This window comes from Protopterus annectens, chromosome 1.part2, assembly GCF_019279795.1.
Source record: "Protopterus annectens isolate FY-2018-M chromosome 1.part2, PAN1.0, whole genome shotgun sequence".
Lineage (NCBI taxonomy): Eukaryota > Metazoa > Chordata > Ceratodontiformes > Protopteridae > Protopterus > Protopterus annectens.
In genome coordinates, this window is record NC_056727.1 from 591,100,882 (window position 1) to 591,125,938 (window position 25,057).

The window sequence follows — 25,057 nt, forward strand, 5'->3', positions numbered from 1 at the left end:
GTAACATAAGAAGTTAAGTTTGTGAGTGTTTCTGCTATTTCACACTGAGCTAATCATAGGAAGGACACTGAGCAAACTCGGATCTATAATACATAACATCAAGTATCCTGTTTTTTTGCTTATTTTTTCATGTTATTCACAGCACTTTGTCTACAGCATACTTTTCTAGCTAGTTTCACTGTGTGTGAGGTATTAACTGGAAATTGTCCACTTTTATTAAGCATCCGTTTGGGTTGTTTAATTCTGATCTCCTGCCAAGGAGTGTGTCATAACTTGTTTGCAGTTAAAAGCTTTCTCTAGAGGCTCCTTTATCTGTTTAAAACTTTCATTTAAAGGCTCACTGCTGCTTTTCTGCTGAGAGAAGCATTTCTGCAGTTTGTTTCCAACTCTTCCCTCCCTATTTGTATGCAGTTCTTATAGTTGGTGGCTTTGCAGTTGCCCACCCCTACTGTAAATTTGATCTGGGACACTCCTTCCAGTCTAATGTCATTACCTCATTCTACCTAATACAGGGAGAACATTTGAGAAGGCCAATCCACTTAGTTTCTCCTCCTCATTTCTCTCTTTCCACTTAAAAAAAAAATCTATGCTTGTTTCCTGCCTTTCCTGTGGGTAGTCTAGTCCGGATACAGATTTGCTGTGTCCAAGACTGTTTGTGGGCTTCTAAGTCCCCAAGCCTGTGTTGGAGACCTAAGACGTACCTCCCTGGACTACATGAAAAGGGACATGGAGGAGCTGTCCGATCTTGTAGCCAAGGCAGGTATGACCCTAGCCTGGAGTAGCATCTTGCCATCACCCAGAATACCACCACAGTACAATGACAAAATGATAGACTTCAACAATTGGCTGATCTTCTAGTGTCATTCTAAGGGGATCCAGTATCCGTCTGCCTGGGATGACATGACTGACAAACCACGATGCTTTGCCAGAGATGGCCTGCACCTGTCGCCCCTGGGATTCCGGATACTGGCTAAGGTTCTACCCACCCCTACAGTGCCTTTTTTAGGCAAGGTTCAAATGACAAATTCACCACCGTAACAGGTACAAGCAAGCAAAATCTGAGGGTATTGCTACTCAATGCTAGAAGTCTAACCCTCAAAATGCACTCACTCGATGCACTCCTTAAAATGGAGAACATCGATATCTGTGCAGTGACAGAGACCTGGTTCAAGGCGCCAGAGAGTACCCCTGCATTACCACGCATTCATACCACACCTTTTGGCCACCTAACCTGGACCAAAACATTAAAGTCGGAGGCGTGTCCATATTCATTAAGGATATCCACACCTCCAGGCTAGTTGCTCAGCGTAATGCATCCGAGATTATCCAAGTGCAACTAACCCTGGGCAAGACCGCAATCCAAATTGCAGCTTGCAACAGATCTCCCCCCCCATGCCCAAGGATTCCCACTCCTCATTTCTTGATACACTGGAAAATATTAGGGTACAACCTAACACCCTAATAATGGGCGATTTCAACTACCACACCATTAACTGGGAAAACTACTCATGTACCAACTCTTGTGCTCAACATTTTCTCAAATTCATAAATTCCAATGCCTTGGATCAACTTATCCACACCCCCACCAGGGGCAGCAATATCCTAGACCTGGTTATTACCAACATGGGCAACCAGTGCTCCACACCAGAGGTCAATTCCTCGTTGGTCAGATCCAGTCACAAGCTAATCACCCTAGACCTCCACATCTCACCTCCACCCCATTAGGGAAACCACCATAAAAAATTTCTCCAAAGCCAACTTCACACTTCTTAAGACAGAAGTGGCAAACTTCACGACACCCATGCTGATGGGCAACAGAGGCATGACTGCTGAATCCTGCACAAATGCACTTTAGAAGCACTTACACGAGTGCATGGATTGTGCAATCCCTAACAGAGCCAAGATGCTGTCCTCCAAAAAAAAGGAAGCCAATCTGGTGGTCCCCTGCCATAATCTCTACAACAGAAGAAAGAAACTGCTGCAAAAAAAGAGTAAAATCCCATAATTGGAGGAACTCCCTGGTCAACCTCAGTAAGAAGCCGAGATCCTTCATAAAATCCTCCAAATCTAGTTACGAAAACAAAATCGCCACCGACTCTAAAGACAACAACAAACCATTCTATAGCTATGTCAATAATCTCAATGGCAACACTCAGACCTGCTCCGAGTTACAGCACAATGGCATTAAATATACAGAACCAACTGATATTGCCAACTCCTGACTACTGTGGCAGATGTTTATCATATTGTCCAGTTTTGTATTGATGAAACTAGCAAAACAATCATGATAAATATCTGAAGAGATATGGTGGAATCTTTCCTATTGATCTTGAATGGATGGGATGAAGTCAGAAACTTATACATATTGATCTGGGATGGATGGAATGAAGTCTGACATTTGCATACATTGCTATAGTGAAATAACATACTTGTTGTTTTGCTTTATAAGAGCATTTATATCCTAACGGAAGTTTGATTATGTTAGTGTCAAGATTAGAAGATTTGATGCTGTCGACATATGCTATTTGTAGTTTAATATGCCCATATATTTCCTGCTCTGGTTTCATCAATACAAAACTGGAGAATATGATAAACATCTGAACAGAGATGGTGGAATTCTAGTAAAAGTTCCCTATTGATCTTGAGTGGATGGGATGAAGTCAGACACTTATATATACTGACTTTGCATGGATGAAATGAAGTCTGAAATTTGCATACATTGCTAGCGTGAAACAACATACCCATACTCTTCTCAGGAAAAATGTACAGGCAGTCACCACGTGAATTTATCGAGGTACAAATGTGGCCATGCAAGACATGGAGCCTTGATATTTATTGTCACTTAGTAATTGTCCTGCTATATTCCCGTCTTGAGAAATGAAATTTTAGTAATGACATTGCCTATATTTTATTGATAGCGATGCATACTACTATATATATATTTTTTTTTGTTATCCCCATCACTGGACATCAGAGATATGTGAAAAACTTATTTTGGTTTAATTAGATTAAAGAAAAGAAGTTTCATAATAGGAATTTATGAAAGTCAGCAGATTTGTCTTTTGCCGCACCTTGGAAGCCACCATTGGCTACTTAGATCATCCACTTATTGTTTGTGCCATTTTTTCCTTTATTGAATATTAGAAATATGTAAAGAACTGCTTTTGGGATTATTTGACAAGTTTTTCAATAAGAATACATGAAGGCTATCAGATTTGTCTTTTGCTGTTTTTTGGAAGCCACCATTGGCTGTTTAGTTCACCTATTTTGCATATTCTGACTTCAATACATTAGTGTGAGGCATGCTTCTAAGTATGCATGAAAGCTAGCTGCTTCATCTGTTACTTCTTTTGGAAGTGCCACTGGTTACTAACATCACCTACTTCGCATATTTCATTAGTACTGAACATTAGCAAGCTGTGTGAGGCATCCATTTAGAAAATGGGATTGTTAACCCGGTTTATGCAAATCAGATGGAGAAATCCAAACATGGATAGGCTGGAACCTTAGTGTTGATATTCTCATTGGGTGAATAATTTTGACTGGCTTATATATATATATATATATATATATATATATACACATATATATACATATACATATATATACATATATATATATATACATATATATATATATATATATATATATATATATATATATATATACACATACACAGATGAATGTCCCATTTGATTATACAATCTGAAGAAGAACTATTCAAAAGCGCTTACTGTTGGACAAGGGACTTAATTTTTATTTTTGTTCTTATTTTCTTTTATTTCATTCTTTTCATTAAATTCTGGATTTTAACAGAACTTTTATTACTGGATTGCACAGACAGTTTATTTGCTTTTCAGCACAGTGTCAGCCTGGGTGAACCAGCTGTCTTTTGGTTTGTGGATTATTTATTGGACAGTTCACTGCAGCAAAAGGGAATATCTCTTCATTTTTTTGCTAATCTATGGTTAGAGCCTTTGTTTTATAATCATTAATTTTATACCCCAAAAATACCTGGAACTGTCTCAAAATGTTCCATAGCACCAAAATATCCTTTTCTGGATTAACAAGTACAAAATAATATTATATGTAAATAAAGACAACTTTTCTTGATTACCATACCAATTGAATTTCTGAGTCCCTTATTATTTTTTTGCCAGTGGTTCTAAATATAAAACAAATGGGAATGAGGGCCCCTTACCTTGTTCTGTTCAAACTAATCAGAGAGGAATCCTCCCTTTTTAATTCTTACCTCCAAGCCTTCATATATCCTCCTAATTAACCTTATTATCGTATCAGAGGGTGCAAATGCTTACATTATCCAACACCTACAATCCCAGCTTCTGCTTTCTCTGCATCAAGATCCACAAATAACAGTATTTTCTTACATTCTGCTTCCCTCTAGATAATGCATGTTCTATTAATGCTGTCAAATGTTTTCCGTCTCCTCCATAAAACCAAACTGATCTACATCCATCAATGTTGACAATATCTTTGACATTACTTTAGCTTGTGCAGAGAAACACTTTATAACCATAGTTTAAAACTGAAACGGTACCAATATGATTTGGGACTGGTCACCACAGCTGTCTTCGAAAAAGCTGGCACACCCCATCCTTCTAGAATATTAAATTATTCCAGATTTTTATCATTTTCTTCCCTCCAGACTTCCACAGTGATACCATCTGTTCCTGGAGACTTCAATGCAGACTGATTATCCATCACAGCACTTTTACACCTCCTATCTTAACTATTGTTCGCAAAGACTCACGCTCCTCCTCTGATCTTGGCATAATTGAGCCTCAAATTTGTGCTCTGTTTCCAAATTCATCTGCTTTATACAAATGTATATAAAATGTATGAATTATCTCCAATACCTCTACAGGATCTCTGGTTACCTTTCTTGTCATAGGTTCCCCCAAGTTGGCGAAACCATTTCTACTTTCTGTTGCCTAAGTCACTATGCTAAAAGTTTTTGAGCCCTTAAGTTATTATAAAAAAATAATTGCTTAACAACAATCTTTCTAAACTCATGCATATTCTCTAAACACTCCCTTATTTTCTCTTTAGTACTCTGCAGTTGCTTTTCTTGTTCTGCAAGATTCCCCATATTCTCAAATACTTCAATCTTTTTCAGCCCCATTAAGTAATTCCTATTACTTCTTAACCACATCTCTTATTTCTACTCTATTTTAAACTCCATGTTCATCTTATCTCACTCACTAGCTATTCCTTGTGAAGAAATATCGGTACTTGCATATTATCGCAACCAGATTTCCGAAGTGGCAGACATGGTTGTGTTTCTGTGAAAGGATTCCTGGTAACCTAACAAGGGGAGTGTAAACTCTTCAGTATTATTCTGAAACACTGTTTTTCACATATTAAGAGGAATAATGAGACAATTCCTCTTCCTGGGTAGTGTCTGCTCCCGACCTAAACATGGGACCGGTGCTTTGCAGTTGTCATTAAGGTTAGAACTCATAAAAAGTAGCAAGTTTCCAAACAAGACAACAGGACCTTTTCAAAGCCCTTTGTGTGTAGACAGTGGCATCTGCGATTGTCAAATTTGAAAGGAATGTGTGTGAATCATTCATCATTTACAGATGCTGTGGCAAGCAATGTAAGTGGTTCTGATTAACAAAGCCATCTGTGTGAAGCGGGATAAGGCTCACCACCACTGTCACAGGAGTCCTGCTAGGGAGAAAGACAGCAGTCCGTGAGAGATCACTGTTCCGTTACTTACCAGTCCTGACAGGCACCTGTGGTTTAGATGACTACTAGTCAGTAACAGTGACATGGTATATTCCTGACCAACTTCCCTTTGCTGAGGTTGTGATCAGGAATCGTGATGCATTTTACCACCATGGAACGAATGAGACCCCCCAGGAGCAGGACAACTGACCATTGATCCTCTTCGTGCCTCATTCCCACTGTGACCCACTTCCGCTTACTTGCTTACACAACCCCCTTTTGAGGTTAAGGAATTAAGAAAACTGTTTTTGCGGTAACAAACATTTCTCCCGCTTCAGAAATCTGGTTGCTATAATATGCAAGTACCGAAAGTTCCATCTTCCTTTGCAATTCTAGAATGAATTCCACTACCCATTCCTTAAAGTGATCTCTTCTTAAAAGGTAGGTGAGAAAATGCAAGTGTCTGTTTTATTTCATTACCCTGCATTTTTATCTTAGATTTTAACCTTGCATGATCTGAAATAGTTACCAGATGCACGTGGAAGCTTTCAATTAAATGTACATGCTCCTGTGAAATACAATTTCCATCTAGTCTAGTCCAGTCAGTGTACCTTGGGGAATAATATGTAAATTTTGTACAAGTTACTGCTACTGAATTCATACCTTCCATATCCAATACTTTCATAAATTTTAATCAGAAATCTATCCTTTTTCGTTATACATTCCATTCTAGGTCCCCATAATGCATCCTCACTATCATATATCAAGCTCCAGTACCCACCTACAAGTAAATCTTTCTGTGCACACTGACTTCTGACTCCACTATTTTTTGAAACAGCTCTTCTTGAGGAGAATCATACTCGGTCATCCTTTTCTTCATTTCAACCTCGCTTTTTGCAGTTCTACCAGTTTCTCTGAATAGCTAGTTAAAGCTTCTTCTATTTTTCCATACTTTTGTAATCACTTCTGAGTAGATTCAATTTATTTTTTTCCTCTAAATTACTGGAAACCATATCCTGAACTGCTTTTTGCAGTAAAGCTTTAGAATCCTTACCAGTCTGTGTTTTCTCTTTACCTTTTCTAGTTGATTTTCTTTCAGGTTCTGCAAATTCCTTCGTATCCTGGCAACTAAGCACTGCACTAGGGAGTAAGTGAATTTTACTCAAATAATTTCAATTACACTTTTTCTCAGTTTCTTTTAAACACTCGAAGAGTTGAAATTAAGCTGTTGAACAAAGTGCAGTCATCTTTGAAGTCCTACTTGAACATCAAGTTAAGAACGCAGTTTAGTGTACTGCATTTGTGAGTACCTGTCATATTTAAACATTTTTGAGCTTATTTTTGTCTCCCAATCGCTGATCATCAGCTGCTCCCAGGACTTGTCATTGTCCATTGGGTTCTTTGAATCTTCTTACGCCTCCATAGCATCTCAAATCTATGTTGAGGAGACTGAGGTACCTGCAGCAGCACCATAGTGCTGGCAGGGATTGCTTTCAGGTTAATTCCCAACTTCTTGCATGCACAGCCATTAAACACTCTGAAGATGGGACATGCATTAGGTGTCTGTGTTGCCCTGCTCCCTCACCACATGTGCAGGCAACCTACAGATTTAAATTTAAGCCAAACATATTGATACAGCTTATTGAAATACACAACCCCTAACACATCACATTCCAACATTCCAAATGAAAATTAATTTGTGTGATGTGCTAAGAAACAAACATGCACTTGTTAAAATGCTAAATTAAACAAGTTCATTATACTAATATTTGTGTATGTTTGTATCCTTATTACCTAATTAATTAAATTTATTAAAGTTTCGGTGTATTCTTGTATTCCTTGTAAAATTAGTTTCACATATTTTGCGTCTCAACTGAGGACATGCCCAAACCTTTGAGTGATGTCAGAAAAGCCAGTGATGTAAGCAGTTGCATTACACAGTGTACCCTGAGAAATCTGTCTGTAAAGGTAATCACTTTGCTTTCACACTAGGCTCTTTTGTGAAGAAAACAGTATCCTGCATAATGGCAAGCTGTCTTGCATTTACTTTGTAGTAGGTACGCTCTCGGATATTCCACCTTTCTACAATCTCGACTACCTTTACCATACAAGCCGTGTTATAAGAATCATATTTTTACTGAAAAAAAGGAAATACCTGCATCATGGAAGAAGACAATAGTGGCGGTATCAGTATGAATGCTTAGCAGTGTGCCAACTAAAGTCAGTGAACACATTCCCAAGCTATTTCTATAAAAGTCATTTGTAAGTGGCACTGGAAACAAGCTACTTCTACACAAGTCATTAAAGGATAAAATGTAAGTGGCACTGGAAAAGGGAAAACTATCATGTTATGAAGGATTTAAGAAAAATATTTTGCATGATGGGTGGATGCATTAATTACGATGCTGTAGGTACTGCACCACATTCCACAGTGCAAAAGGAAAAAAAAGTGACAACTGTAACAATACATTCAAAAAAAAAAAAAAAAAAAAAGTTATGTCTTACCATAACGTTCCATCTGTGTTGTAGATCTTTATTAATTCATTACAAACATGACTTCGGTTCCATCCTCGGAACAGATACAGCCATTTCCAAGCTCGCGCCAGCCAAAAACTCTCAGCCAAGACCTACCCATAATGCCCCTCTCCTAGTTACTCCAGATCGAGTCTGCCCACCCCTATATAATAGGGATAATAATAGAAAAATAGTAGAAGGCTCTGTCTGAGCAAATACCCCAACCAGGAGTTCCTAAAGTCCACCAGGAGTCCAGGCAGGGGGAAGGAGGGAGGAAAGTAATGAATGAACAAAGATCTACAACACAGACGGAACGTTATGGTAAGACATAACTTCTTTAGCCAATGTTGTAAATCTGTTTATTCATCACAAATAGGACAGAGTCCCAAACTACTCGAGTCCTGGGTGACCCTAAGGAAGGATATTCCTGAGCAACATAGAACCAAAAGATGCTTGTCCCCTACAGGCCAAATCCAATTTGTAATGAGAGATAAAGGTGTGAGGTCTTGCCCAAGTGGCTGCTGCGCAGATATCATCCATAGAGGCTCTGGAGTGAAATGCTACAGAAGTAGCCATAGATCTGGTAGAATGAGCCTTTATTCTGGAAGGCAAGGATAGCTTAATTCTGTTGGTAGACAGAGGTAAGGACGTTTCTAAGCCAGGAAGATAAAGTCACTTTGGAAACAGGTTTACCCAATCTGGGTCCTGCAAATGCCACAAACATTTGATCCACTTTCCTGAAAGATTTAGTCCTGTCCAAATAACAACAAAGCTGCCGATGCACATCAAGGGTGTGCAAAAGTACTCCCCTCTATTAGAATGCTGAGGGAAGAAACAGGCAGGTCAATAGATTGGTTAATCAAAAATCCAGAAATTACCCTGGGCAAGAAAAAAGGGTCAATACGAAGGGACAGCCTATCCGTGTGGAAGATCAGGTAAGGTCTCTTGACACTCAAGGCCTGCAGCTCAAATACTCTTCTCGCTGATGTAAGTGCTACTAGAAGTAAGGTTTTCCATGATTTTTAAATCACATAAATCAAAGGGCTCGAAAGGAGGACTTGTGAGAGATTGAAGCACCAAAGTCAGGTAGCCTGGCAATCACTGGAAGTGGAGGAACCAAGCTGTGAGCTTGAGACTGTGGAGATACGGATGAATCAGTCCCCAAGGATGAGATAACAGGTCTTGGGAATAATACAGGATCCACGGGCTGTGAATCAGATGAGGCCATAGAAACAGGACGGGGCCAAAGAGGATCACTTTGCATCTCAACCTCTGAGCTTTCTGGAGAAATTTTGAATGAGGGGAAATGGCATACAGGAGACCCGGGGGCCAATCGTGCGTTACAGCATCCCTCAGGGATTCCCCCCTGAGGGGGGAATCAGGACAAAGTAGCTTCTGCATTTGTTGTTTAGGGGGTAAGCAAACAGATAGCAGCAAGGCTTGCCCCAGTGTCGGAAGATCCGATCCGCTCTTACAGGGTTGAGGTACCACTCGTGGGGTATCAAGATGTTCCTGCTCAGATTGTCCACAACAAGGTTGGAACTCCCAGGAATGTGTGTTGCTATAAGAAAGCAGTTGGAAGCTATCGCCCAGTGCCAAATCCTCATGGCTTCCCGACACAGGTGGTAAGACCTGGTTCTGCCTTGCTTGTTGATATACCAGACGACTGACATGTTGTCTGAACTGCAATGGTCCCAGAAGGTAGGGCTGCATGGAAAGCTTGCAAAGCTAAGAGAACTGCCTTCAGTTCCAGGACATGTGCAAATTGGCCTCCATGAGGGAACAGGTGCCTTGGACCACCTTTCCCTGGAAATGCCCCCCCCCTAACAGGGAAGTGTCCGTGGTCACTGGGGCCATAGGCTGAGGAACACAGAAAGTTCGACACCAAAAATTCATCTGTGGCTTCATCCACCATAGCATTTCTTCCTTGCAATGGTTTGTAAAACACATCATGTGGTTGAGTGGGTGAGTTAGAAACAACCATTGTGCGGAAAGGAGTCACTGCAGGATTCTCATGTGCAGCCTCATCAGTGGTACTAACGTAATGGCAGCCGCCATGGAGCCCAAGAGTTGCGGTACCAAGCGTGCTGGTACATAGGTCCGAGGAAGAAGGTCTTGGATTTGGTGTCTTATTTTTGAAAGCCTGTGAGGGGGGAAGAGAAGCTTGACAGGATGCTGTGTCGAAGACTGCTCCAATAAATTCCAGTGTCTTCGTTGGGGACATTTGAAATGTGTCCTTGTTGATTCTAATCCTCAAGTGGAGAGCGGGACCTTGAGTGTAAGAGAGACTGCAGACTAGGAGATTCCTGGTCGGAGCAGTAAGGAGTCAAATGTCTAGATACGGAATCCTTGTAGTCAAAGATGAGCTACCACAACTACCATACATTTGGTGAACACTCTGGGGGGGCTGTTGAGAAACCGAATGGCAGTGCCCTGAACTGGTAGTGATTGGCTCCCAGCCAGAAGCGGAGAAACCTCCGGGTGCGGTGATCCATCTTTATGTGGTAGTACGTGTCCTGGAGGTCTATAGAGCACATCCAATTGTCCCTCCCTAGGAAGGGGAGAATGGAGTGTACCATGACCATTCGGAATTTTTGAGGTTTGATAAATTTGTTCAATAGGCTGAGATCCAGCATTGGTCTCCAGTTCCCTGTCTTTGTTTGGCACAAAAAAGAACCTCGAGTAAAACCCGGATCCGGTCTGGTCTGGTTGGATGACTCTCTTTCTTAGCAGCTTTTCTATTTCTAAGGCTGCTAATACCCTCTGAGTGGTACATCGGGGATTCGTTGGACGGGTCTGGGAGTTACATCGAATGGTATTTGGTAGACTCTGGATATTATTCTCTGCATCCAAACATTGGTAGTAAAGTTGTCAGGCTGGCAGGTGACAGAAAAATGATCCCAGACTGCTTCCAGAGGGAAGCAAATCGGGCCGCTGCTCAGGAGCGCTGGTAGGGTCTACCGGAGAAAGAATCTCTAGCGCCGTGGTTACAAGGACCCCCTCTATCCCGAAAGGGGAGTCTTCCAGATGAATTGCTCACTCTGCCCCGGGGGGATTGTTCACCACAAGTGTCACAAAAAGATCCTTGGGATTTCTTTAACCACATTTTTCCTCCCTTCTGGTTCCTGGAGTATGACCTTTGGGAGTTGGAAAAGCGTATGCCAACAGCAGACAGTCTTTCCGTCTTTCTCACTTCGTGCAAGTGTGTCTCATACTTTGGGTCCAAAAAGTGCAGATTTGTCGACAGGTGCACTGACGAAGGAAGATTTAAAGGGGTCTGTGAAGTCACACAACCACATCCACGCATTACGTCTCATGACAATGCCTGATGCGGCATCTCCAGCTGCCCCCTCGGTGGTGTGAGATATCAAACGCATCGAGGAGTTTGAGATGGATTCAAGGGTAGCTAGATGCGAGGCGACAGTGTCACGCACCTCATCAGGCAGTACCCCCACCAAAGAGGAATACATTCTGGAAATTAGGTCTCTTTGGAGGAGAGCGAAGTGTGCCAGATAGTTCAGCGACCGAATGGCGAAGGTCGCTGAAGCATAGGTGTGCTTCCCTAGTCTGTCCATGGTCCGAGACTCCCTGTTCGGAGGATGGACAGTGGAACAATATTCTGCCAGTTCCCTCTTGGTGGCTGCCGCCATGACCATAGAATCAACCGTCAACCGCTTGGACCAGTGGGGCTGGTCTTCAGGTGTAGATTTTGTCTGGCCTCCGGGAGACAGGTTCTACGTTGTCTGGAGCCTTCCAGGCATGCAGCACAATGAGCTTAACAAGGTCATCTGCCAGTGGGGTCACCCAGGAAGTAGATGGCCGGGCATGGAAAGCGTGCAAGAATACCAATTCCTCAGGAAGAAGGGTTAGAGGACTTCCAGTCTCCCTGCTGCTTGAGGATTTTGAGAATGTCTCCTAATAATACGTCATCCGGGGGAAACTGTGGGGACCCTTTCCCCTCATCACAATCAGAGTCTTCTGTGAGGATTCCCCAGAGAGGAATCAAGGTGCTTCCTCTTGTACCGCTTCTTCTGGGGTGGCTCCCAAGTGGGATCTTCTGAGGAGGACTCTGGAGAAGGGATTCCCTTCAAAGGGTGATATTTTGGCTCCCGTGTCCGGGGTCCCAAAATAGGGGGCTGGGACAGCTGCATGCTAGGAGGGAGTTCTGATGCTGTCACTGGTGCTGACTGTGAGCCTGCAGATGCAAGGACCCTCTCCATCACCTGGAAAGCAGTACCGCCAGAGGAGGGATGGAAGCCTAGAACCGAGGAGGACAACCTCGGAACTGGGACCAAACCCCACCCTGAGGAGGTGAGGGGTTCCGAGAGGACTGGAAGCAGTCAGAGCCATGGACATAGATGGCGCCAGCGAGAAAATAGGTGCCGGGCTAGGTACCAAGGTACGGACAATCCAAGCACTGCTCCGAGACAGCTGATGCAGCAAGGGTGGTTGGTGCTGACAACTGCTGTCTGAGCAGAGACAATATGCACTGGGGTGGACAACGGTACAGAGATCTCCTGGATCCCCTAGCTGCCAGAAGCTGGTCCACAACCCTCACTAGGTCTGATTCAGAAAAACTCCTGGTGGATCTAAAGGAGGTTGCTGATGGAGAAATTGGGTCTTTCTAGAAAGGGGCTAAACCTCTTCCCCAAAAAAGGGTCATAAGATGAAGAGTATCTTGTCCTTGGCAGATATTCGAGTTTAGGAACCGATGGAGCCGAAGAAACTATTGGCACAGTGGCCGGGGATGGTGCCGAAGCAGGTACAGACATAGGAGCCAATGTCAGATCCAAGGACGGCACCAAAGTCATTGGTGCCGAGGCTGGAACCGAAATAGGGGTAAATATCATGGAAGGCACCAAGGAAGAAAATACAGAGCCTGTTGCAGAGAGGTCTGTGCCGAGGGTGCTGGCGAAACACAGAGCCAACTAGGTTCTGTAACTTACGGAGATGCAGGAACAGAGTGACTCAGTTTTTCCTTATGTTTTTTCATCTTTGGAGGGGGTAAGACCTCCGACCCAGATACAGCCTCTGAAAAAGGTGTCTTAATTAAATCTTTTAAAATAAGCTTATTTTTATGTTCTGCTAGTGTATGACTACTAAAACTAGCACAGATGTCACAGTCAGCTTTAATATGATCCACGCCCAAACAGTAGACACAATGAACGTGTCCTTTCCAAGTTGGGCATCTTATGCCCACACTTGTCACATTGTTTAAACCCAAACTTTGCTTTGTCTGACATAGTAAGGCAACAAGGCTATCCTAATAGAAAAAACAAAAGGGAGAGAAAAAAGTGAGAGAATACCAGCTATGGTATTTAAAAGGGCCTACCAAAGGCAGGAGAGTGGGACAGTACCAAAAATGGTAGAAATTTAATTACCAGGGTAAAGGATAGGGAACAGAAGTAGATTATAGGCGACAGTGAGAAAAGGCTAAATCGACTAAAAAAATAAGAAATTTTGAGGAGAAACTAAATTAAAAATCACAATTTTCCACTTAGCTTTGAGAGAGAGATGGCTGGCACGTCTTACGAGGAACGCGGCAAATGAGGAACGCGGCAAACGAGATCTGGAGTGACTAGTTGAGGGGCATTGTGGGTAGGTCTTAGCTGACAGTTTTTGGATGGCACGACCTTGGAAACAGCCATATCGGTTCAGAGAACGGAACCAAAGTCCTATTTGTAATGAATAAACAAAGATTTACAACATCAGATAAAACATTACAGCACACTTCTTTTAAACTGAATTATTTTTATTTTTTTTTTATCCTTAAAGCTATATCTCTGATCCTAATTTTAAACTGCTACTGCACACTGAACTTTTTTAATCTGATGTGGTTCACAAGCTTTGGATGGAATCAGAGACAACTTGACAGCCTGCAAAGCCTTTAAATTAGATTCTTCAATTTTCTCATTAACCCTAATTTTGCACCTTTGAATATGAGAATGATCATATTCACTAAAATAGATAAACATGTTTTGCTTAGCAGGGAAATGCAGGACCATAGTGGGGGCAGTTACCTCCTTAGTGATACTTCAGATCACTACAGCTTGATTACTGACCTTATTACAAACTAAAGGTGCAGTTTCTTAGTGTAACGTTTATAAAGTAATCTAATTCTGAACTAGCAACTTAATTTATGACGCACACTGTTACCTTCATAAGCTGGAAATTTGAATTCTATGATTAAGCGATTTGCTACTGTTCAAACATGCATCACTGTATGTAGCAACTTACATGTAGTAATGAGCATTCCAATTAGTACATACTACCACATGTGGAAGTTACTAATAAAACAAATTGTAAACATCCACCGACTTTAATGGATGCACCCCGTGCATGTACTAATGTGCGCACAATAATAAATATCACAGATATATTTTGCATGATGGGGAAAATGTACCATAACACTTCCAGCATCACATGCTGTGGTGAAAATGGTGAGTGACTGAGTGAATGATCTATAACAATACACCAAGAATTTCCACTTTTAAAAAATATGCCCTCCGGTTAAAATTTGCTGAAAAAAGTTACAAATTAGCTGTCAGTGTCCACTGAATGTACCCCACAAAAATGTATAATAAATTACATTTGCAAGGAACTGCATACCAGAATAAACAGTCACAATGTACAGTCAATACACACATTTATATAGCTACTTACACAATCACAAATATGCTAGTCTCCACTTCAAAAGTAGCAGAACGTGTCAGAAGGACAATCTAAATTCTAAAATCAAGTTAGGTAATTTGGCCGTATTTATCAAAAAGGCAATGGGTAGCTCACTGACACTGAATATCATAATACTAAGTCCTTGTTACAAGTGAATCGGGAAGATGGCAACACTGGTGAAAAAGGATGAGATAATGAAAGACAATACTACAGCTATACTAGACAACACAAACAGTATAATCTGCACAGAATCCTTCCAATGCTTCAATATTCAAGCTGACAAAGTACAATACAAACTATAACAGCCGTACTTCTAGGATTAAGTGTGTGTTTCATTATTTTTTTCTTTGTGACTACTGTCCAAGTATCAGTCATTATTCTTCTCCTCAATCAGAGGGTGCCCACTTACTCCTCCTCTCTGGAGACTCCACCCAGAGCGGAGGTGAAAGATTCTGTAGGAGTAACCATTCAGGCAGGATGAAAGGTGATTAGTGCTCCTGTGGACATTACAGCAATGACAATTTTAGACAAACTACCTCTCCCAACAGGACAGGGAGATATGTGAACCATGTCACTGCAGTAGCCCACAAAGACTTCCTCTTGCAAATGCATGCTTCCACACATTTGTTATGAAAGCAGCTAACCATCAACAGCTTAGCGAGCCCAATGTTCACCCAGAGAATGCCCCTTTGCATCACCACCTCTTCCCTGAGGGAGAGTGGAAGCTTATGGCCAGCACTGCTCCTCCCTTCCCCAAGATGGGCATACCTATTCTTGGTGCCTGTGCCATCAAGCAACCCAAGCCACTAGCCCAATGTGCAGAACATTTGTTACAAAAAAAAGATCTTGTTTAAATGATACAAGGCTTGGGAACCAAAGTTAGAGAGGAGTGCAGAAGTTATAGAAAATTGACAGGGTTTTAGCATTATTAGAGAGAGAGAGAGAGAAAGAGAGTTAGTTTACGTTCTCCAGTAGAAAGAGCTTGGGTTTAATGGGAATTTCAGTTAATATGTTAAGATAGCTATCACTCTCGGAAGGGGGCATGCAGGGTGTTCTATTGCTAACCATGAAGCAGTAATTAGTCTTGCTTAGTGTGATTTGGATTCTAGAAGTTCGCATGTGGTGTCCCAAGGAATCTGTCAGGAGGTGACGATATCCTTGACAAATACGGACACTCCTCCACAATTGCTAGAGGGTCTAAAGACGTGATAGCCATTATACCCAGGATAGTGTGCGAGTATACTCCTTGCTCTGAAACCATGTTTCTGTAGCTATAAATGTCTTCAAGTTGCAAGATAGCCTCAAGTTTGGGCTTTTTTTATGTTTTGTTTTTTTTTAAGACTTCTGGCACTTAGTAGAGCCATATTGTGTTAAAAATTAGAATTTACTAGGTTGGAATGTCCATCAAATGGACTCTGCCTGGAAAAAGACACTACTGGGACAGCAAAAGCTGTAGACAGAATGCAAAAGCCTTGGTAAGGGAGGTGAAGGCCATCCCTGGTGAAACAGAAGACCTGTCAATCATCTCATCCCAAGCTGACACATACTGGATTCCCCTAGAATGACACCAACTACATTGCCAATTATTAAAGCTAAATTATCTTGTGTTTGAATCTTGAAATCATTCTGAATGATGGCAAAATATCACTCAAGAGCAGTGTCTTTACTGCCTAAGACATATGCACAGCAAACCATATCTTCTGCATGTTCCTCTAGGAAGAGCATCTAATGTTGCTCACCCCCACACTAACCGCTATCAGGTCATAATCATATTTTTCAGGATGGTGGGATCTAAGAGCCTTTGTTACATCCTGGATCCTGGCAACAGAAAAACAGCAAAGTGTCACCCTATACTCATCTAGCCTGGTGAGCATGGTGTCCATATGCCTTACAACAGAGTAACCTATTTTTAAAACATTACCATGGTTTATAATGCAGACTCCAAGTCCTTACAGCCCACACCCTTGTGACTCTCTGTGGCCTGTGTCTTGGGTGTGGTGTGAAGGTGGGTGTGTTGTGTGTGAACTAATGCTGGAGGTTTCTTAGTCTTTACCCAGGGAGGTTTAGGCGGCTTTCTTTTAACAATTTCTTCATAAATTGGTTTACTGGAAGTGGTCTGTGCTATATGTGTACACGTGTTCTGCTTACTGAATGTGTTCTGAGGTGAGAAGTTAGCTTCCAAGTTAAATAAGTAAATAATTACATTTCGCACATACTAAATCATAGTAAGGTAACAATAAAGAGTTTTCTGTAAGCATAAAGCAGTTATCAGGCTGGCTACAGAAGGAGATACAGCTGTCAGATTTTGTACCGTCTAGTACAGATGAAGGGGTATCGGACAGGTTAATAAGAGGATAACTGACTGGACCAGAAAAACGTGATAAACTATAGAATATATAAGATATGGCTAAAGAATAAAAAATTGAGTTGTGAATACTGCAGTAGTAGAAATGTGCAAAAAATGAATTGTAAAAGTGACAGAGTAAGTAGGATCAGTAAAGGTGGCAAATTCAACTGAATAGCTTAATCAAATAGGTTAATGTGGCTTCAACATAGCCAGTAAAAACAATGAACAATGGATAGTCTAACTCAATGGCCCTGGATGAAGTAACTAACAGCTACAGATAATGTAAATGAGTAGTTTCAAGTGCAGTAGCAGTACAGCAGTCAGGTAATACAGATATACCATAAAGATAATCTTGTACTCCCTACTGTGATACTATAAAGCAGTCTAAATACCGCAACAGTATACTAATTAGAACAAGGAGAACTTCAACAATCTGATCTTGTGATCAGGGAAGGCTTTGAAAAATGAACTTTTGTGGATTTAAAGCAGCCTTAATCTAGGACTTGAATAATCTGCCATTACGACAGCTGAAAAAGTCTGTTCAGATATTCACAATGCTAACAGAAATGGAGCTTCACCTAGCCATAGAAATGGAGCAGTGAAAACCCACATGGACACACTGAGGGCATCGAGACTCCACACAAAAAAACATCCGAGCTGGAAACCAAACTGAAGAAGCTGCTGCAGTGCTGCTACATTGCAGTACTAACCGCTGTGGTTCCCTAAAATGTATTCTGCCCCATCTAGTTTCTAAAGAGCACAGGCTGCAGTTTGAACTTGAGTCACCTGGATCACAGTCGGGGGTCTTTAGTGCAACAGGGGACAGGTCTGACCTGGGCCTGCTTATGGCTAGCTAATGGTTTACCACCAGTCAATGACCAGCTTCAAATCTGACTGATTTGTTCAGAAACCATTTATGGGATATGATGTCACAGTCTGCCTAAACACTGTGCAGGACATTTACCACATCTTTCTCCTCTCCTCTTGTGGTTCCCATTTCAAATAACATTACTCAATTTGGCATAATCAAATATACTCTCCAGTCCAGCTGGTGAACCTGGGTATCCTGAGGCAATGTTACAACTGCCACATGTACATAGACAACCCTCTCCTCCTACCACAAAACATTAACATATGCGACAGATGCAATTATATAGCTAAATTGGAGGCTAAGCTCTCTACACCCAAGACTGGAACAGGCAGTCATGAGAAGAAGGTTAACATTTGCACCACACCTCCAGCCTCACATAGACATACTAAACCAACACTGGCAATAAATACACAAAATCATACTCGGCGGCTCTAAATAAAAACCTGCAAAAGCATCAGAAACCTCCAAAGCAGACACCCATAAAACCTGCACCTCCCGTCACAAACCAGACAACACATAAAACACAAAATCAGTGTGCCGCACAATCACAGCCCTTAATGCGAAATAACATACCCAACACACTAGTAATAGGCAACTCTATAGTCAGGCACACTGACGTTCCACTCACTAGGCTTAACAAGGGCAAGGTTACCGTTAGCTGCCTGTCAGGAGCCAGAATCTTCCACATATCACAAGCACTCCGGTCACTCCAGAACAAGTACAAATATGACTCTGTCACTGTTCATGTTGGTGTGAATGACCTGAGACGTACTTCTCTGGACTACATGAAAAGACACATGGAAGATATCTCTGATCATGTAGCCCAGGCGGATATGACCCTGACCCCGAGTAGCATCCTGCCCTCACCAAGAATGACGCCACAGTATAAACAAAAAAATGATCAATTTTAACAATTGGCTAAGCTTCTGGTGTCATTCAGAGGGGATCCAGTGTTTGTCAGCCTGGGATGACATGCTCGACAAGCCTCTTGCTTCGTAAGAGATGGCTTGCACCTGTGACCCCTAGGCTTTCGAATACTGGCCAAGGCTCTTGCTGCCCCCATAGTGCCTTTTTTAGGCAAGGCTCAAAAGTCAAATCCACCTTCATAAACAGCACAAATAAAAAAGTGAGGGTTATGCTACTCGACGCCAGGTGTTTAAATCTCAAAATGCACGAGCTCAAAGCACTCCTCAGTATGGAGAACGTCGACATCTGTGCAGTAACTGAAACCTGGTTCAAGGCTTCACAGAGCACCCCAGCACTACCGGGCTACAACTCATACCACACATTTCGGCTACAGAAAATGGACCGAAACACAAAAGGAGGTGGTGTATCCATATTCATCAAGGATACCTACACCTCCAGGTTAGTGGCGCAGCATGATACCTCTGAGATCATCCATGTGCAACTAACATCGGGCAAATCTGCAATGCAAATTGTGGCCTGCTACAGATCACCCTCCATGACCCAGGACCACCACTCCACCTTTCTGGAGACACTAGAAAACATGAAGGTCCTACCAAACACCCTGACATTTGGCGATTTCAATTACCCTACCGTTAACTGGGAAAACTACTCAAGTACAAACTCCCAGGTCCAGCGCTTCCTGGAATTTATCAACTCAAATGCCCTGGATCAGCTGGTAAACTCCCCTACCAGAGGTGAAAACATATTGGACCTGCTCATCACCAACATGGGCGACAGGTGTTCCGCACCGGAGGTCAACCCATCACTGGTTAGATCAGACCATAAACTAATCACTCTGGATGACCACACCACACTACCACCCCCAACCAAGGAAACCACAGTGAAAAACTTTTCTATAGCAAACTTCACCTTACTTAAGACAGAGGTGGTAAGTTTCACGGCCCCCCATGCTAAAGGATAAGTGTCCAAGATGCAGGAACCTTTACAAATGCACTCTATGAGCACCTACAAGGATGCATGGATCATGCCATCCCTAGCAAAACCAAGACTCACTCTCCTAAGAGAAGGAAACCAGGCTATACAATAGAAGGAGGAAACTAGTTGAGAAAAAAAGCAAATCCCAAGAAGGAAAGACATCCCTGATCAGTATCAGTAAGAAACTAAGGTCTCTCATAAAATCATCCAAGGGTAACTTCAAAAGAAAAATAGCCAAGGATTCGAAAGATAACCACAAAGCCTTATTTAGCTATGTCAAGAATATAAGTGGCAACTCACAGATATGCTCCGAAACTAGTGCAAAATATAATCTAAGTGGCAACTCGCAGATATGCTCCGAAACTAGTGCAAAATAGTACAAAATATACTGTACCTACTTGACTGATATTGCCAACATCCTGGCAGATAGATACAGTGCAAACATCACCCCCCTCTCCCCCCCCCAAAAGGGCCCACAACAATACCGGAAAAGTGTAGTGTCCCAGAAATCACAGATGCATGGGTGAAAACAGCCCTTTCAAAAGCCAAAAGCACAGCATCAATGGGGCCAGATGGTGTCCCAGGCTGCGTCTTGCACGAACTACAGAATGAACTAAACCCCCCACCTATACACACTGCTCAACCTCAGCCTCTCCACAGGCTACATGCCCATAGAATGGCGCACAGCAACAGTTATTCCACTCCACAAAGGAGGGCTACAACTAACCCTGGTAACTATCGCCCCATAAGCCTGACTAGCCTGGTCTGCAAGGCTATGGAGCACATCATCATGGAACTCATTAACAAAAGACATTGGGAACCTCAAACACTTGACCCGACCCCGTTCGGCCTTAAGGGCAGATCATGCCTACTAAACCTGGTTGACTTCTTCGAGACAGTCACCAAGGCTATAGATGAGGATGTGGTTCACACAGCCTACCTTGACCTCGCCAAGGCTTTTGACACCATTCCCCACTCGGGAATTATAAAAAAAAAAAGCCTGAACATAAACCCCTACGTCACGAGATGGGTTGCCAACTGGCTTACAGACAGAACACACACACGGTAAGAATAGCGGGCTCCAGATCAGACTCTAAACCAGTCACAACTGGTGTCCCACAAGGCTCAGTCCTGGGACCCCTACTGTTCAGCATATACTTCTCAGAAGTACAGGCAAACACAGGACTATGGCTAACCAAGTTCGCCGAGGACTGCAAACTGGGAGCCATAATTGACTCTCCGGCTGACTCGGACATTCTCCAAAAGGGCCTTACCGAGATGGACACCTGGTGTCAAAGTCATGCTCTCAAGCTAAATGCCAAAACTGCATAATCATCCCGTTTGGGAAAAACAAAACGCCCATGAATTACCACATAGGTGGCAACCCCCTTAATACAGAAGAGATCTGGGGACCCAGGTAGATAGTAATCTCTCCTTCATCAATCATATTGCCAAAGTAGTTAGCAAATCCTTTTATGTAGTCCATCTAATTACTAAAGGGTTCGCATCTAGAAATAAAGAGGTTATAGTTCCCCTCTACTAGTCATTCATCAGACCCATTATAGAATACACTGCCCCATTTGGGATGTACCCCACAAGACACCTCCAACAGCTGGAAAGACCACAAAAGTACTTAACCCAAGAGGATTACTGGCCTCAAATATATGTCCTATGCAGCCCGACTGGAATAACTCCGGCTGTACTCAAGTGGCATACCACTTACTCAGAGGTGATCTCTGCCTGACTTACAAAGCCATGTCCAATTCAGAATTAATGGACATGCTCCACCTACAGAAATCCAAGTCACTGCAAGCCACTTGTTCTAGTGAGCTAAACCTCACCACAACAATAAATAGAACATGCTGGAGGGATAGATTCCTGTCACAGAGACTCCCCATACTTTGGAACAAAATTCCTAACTACATTAGGCAAAGCCCCTCACTAACATTCAAGAGACACCTTGACAAGTGGATGGGTAACAGAAAATACACCCCCGGGATCACTTCATTGGCTCATCTTGACAGAGGCTCAGTTAATTTGACGCACTCTGGCTAGGCTTATGAATGCCCTCGGGCAGATAGCCTAGTACCTACCTATGAACTTGTAATCTTCAAACTTGACTGCATGCTGGATCAAATTCAGTGCCCCTGGATCCCAAATATTCAAAACATTTCTCCTTCAAAAGTTAGTTTATGAAAGAGACTAAAACAGTTAAACAAGAAGGAAATTAAAGGTCCTTTACAGTGTACACAGTAGAAAAAAAAGGTTAACTGTAATAGTCACCATACTGCACGGAGTCCACATAAATTTACATCTGAGAGGCAAGACACGCGTCTGTAAAATGAAACTGCATCATCATAACAGCCCCAACAGACCATTATCACATAACATTCACTCATATTATAAAACAGCATTAACATTAGTACTTAATTTGATAGAAATACATACATGTATACTTATCTAAACAAAATCATTCATCTGTTACGTGCTATAATTTACAGTTACCCGAAAAGAGACTAAATTAACAAAATGTCTTTTAACACCACTTTCCCCAACTTCAAAAACAAATTTAAAAAAAACAACCCACCTCTGGAGCCCACCGCCGCTGGAAAGTTGTCTTGTCCTCCAGTGACTGAAAGTAATTCCGAAGAAGTTCAGCTGCCTCCTGCCATCGATACCGTAAAAGTGCCTCTTGAATTCGCCGCTGACATACTTCTACGAACCTCCGGAAAGTTACCTTTTCATTCCAACTATAATGATGCATTAGTACTGACCTTAAGTTCCATTTAAAGAAATGTTAAAAGTTATTTAAAAAAATCAACCCTTCAACATGAAATTCAACAAACCAAGCATACTCCCTAAACAAAATCCACATGAAAAGTGCAACTCGTACGCACGCGCAGAAACGTCAACCTGCCATGTCCTCCCCATATTATGGTTCGGTGGTCAACAACAGTTTAAGTAAATTTGACCTCCCTTTAAAATGTGTTGAAAGCTGTTATAGCTTTAGTTCATTCAAAGTTTTAGTGGATTTATTTCACTGTTTTACTACATACTAGTAAGAAGATAGTAGAAGTGTCACATCTGATGAACTAATAGCGTGTTAACGTTGCATGTATACATTGTACACCCAGTCCGATATGATACGAAATTGTTTTACAAATGCAGACATTTCAAAAACGGTTAAGGGCGAATTCAACCCCTATATTGAAAAAGTAATGTTAACTGATTTCTTCAATTCATCCAAAATGTAGAGATATAAATTACCAGACGTGAGCATGTTGACAATTGCTGAGCAGCAATAAGCAAATCCAACACTGGAGGGCACAATAGTTCCATATGGAAACGAGGAATTTCCACGAACGCAATCAATTATTAAAGTCAATTTAGCAAAGTTTTACTGTTGCTACCGTTCCACCTCAACTATGCAGTAGTAAACCCCGCCCAATCCGTCCCACCACTAGCATCTCGCTGACGTCTGGGAAGAAGTAATTCATGTTCTTAAGGAGTATAAGTGTGAGAGTGTAAATATTCATCGAATAATTCCAGTGCAATTGTAATAAGAGGTTTTGTGTTGGGTCGGCGTGTATTTTTTGACGGACGTGAAGTCTGCGATGGAGAAATTTTAAATATTACTCGTCAACTCAGAAAGTTGCTGGAATATTATATCCAGTAGTGTTAATAGTTAAATGATCAACTCTCCTTTGGGACTGCAAGATCAGAAGGCAGTGGGTTATATTCTCGCACCATGTTATTGGATTGATTTTTTTTTTCAAGTACTGATACTGTAGCGCACCATAGGGGAGTTGCTGCACTCCTGAGCGTGCTGTCCTTCTGGCACATTAAACTGAGGCCCCAACTGTCTGAGAAGGTGGTACCTTGGTGGATGCAAAAGACGACATGGCACTTACTGAAAAAAAGATGAGGGAAGTGCCCGGACCAAATTTCCCCAAGTCAGTATGAATACCACCTTTGGTCTCCCTTTTAAAAAAAAGATACTGACCTAAAGGGACTAACCATACCTCCCAACCTCTTAGAGACAGAAATCTGGACAAAGCCATAAATAAAAGTGGGGCAAATGCCCTAAAATAGGGACATTTTTAACTATTGCTCAAAAGGTACTTCAACAAAGTATTAGTTTATGGGTGTGCACACACCAGCTTATTGTAGTTATTATTTTGTATATTTTCCCCTAACATATTTGTTTTTCAATTGAATTGTACAGGTTGTTAGCCACATTAAAGGTGGGAAAAGTTTTGAAATTATGTATTGTGGTCTCATTTTTTTATATCACAAAAACCTGACATTTTAACAGGGGTGTGTACACTTTTTATATCCACTGTGTGTCTGTGTTTGTTATATATAATATGTTAAATAAAGTATATACATTTGTTTACCAGGAGAGTCCGACTGGACACAGGTCCTTTTTCAGCGGAGGCCCAGGGAGAAAAGCTCAATGAGTAACAGTAAATTTTCATCCACATATTACAATAATCAATCAAGTATAAAGTAAACAAAATGTAGTATACATAAGAACATACAAATTTGTTATATCTCAACAACAAAAGCCAGCCTTTGAACATAGTAAGATTTGTAGGTATGACTTATGTCAAGATATAAGGTTAAGGCCGGTCGGTAGGAACAAAGGATTAAACACCAGGACAGAAGTTGGATATATTTTGGGTATACTGTGATATATCAGAACACTCATAATGGGTTAGTACAAGAACATAGCCACTTATTTTTTAGATAAGCTTTAAGTGATGGCTTAAAGTGGTTAGTGGATGAGATTGAGAGAATGGATTTAGAAAGGGAGTTCCATATACAAGATATATAGTTGGAAAATAAAGATTCTCCTGTAGTGTTGTTGGCCTTGGAGACGGTGAGTAAGTTCTTATTGTTAGAGCAAAGTGGTCTGCTGGAACTGTAAAGACGGATGAGATTTTTTAGTGCAGGGGTTCTAGTTGGTTGTGTTACAATTTTGTGAGTTAGAGAGAGTTGGTTGTAAAGAATAATGCTGGGAAGCTCAAGCCAGTTTAGTATCCTTAAAGCTGTACAAT

The 25,057-nt window shown here is 41.7% G+C and overlaps 1 protein-coding gene across 1 annotated transcript in view; it reads right to left on the reverse strand.

The window, feature by feature from the left end:
* The window catches only part of TAF1A (TATA-box binding protein associated factor, RNA polymerase I subunit A), a 650,793-nt gene extending 626,718 nt beyond the window's left edge, over window positions 1–24,075 (reverse strand). Inside the window, exon 1 of the mRNA XM_044057862.1 lies at window positions 22,585–24,075. Within this exon, the coding sequence (XP_043913797.1) occupies window positions 22,585–22,761 (177 nt within the window). The 5' untranslated portion in view covers window positions 22,762–24,075. The remainder of the gene's footprint in view (window positions 1–22,584) is intronic.
* Window positions 24,076–25,057: the final 982 nt, after the last annotated feature.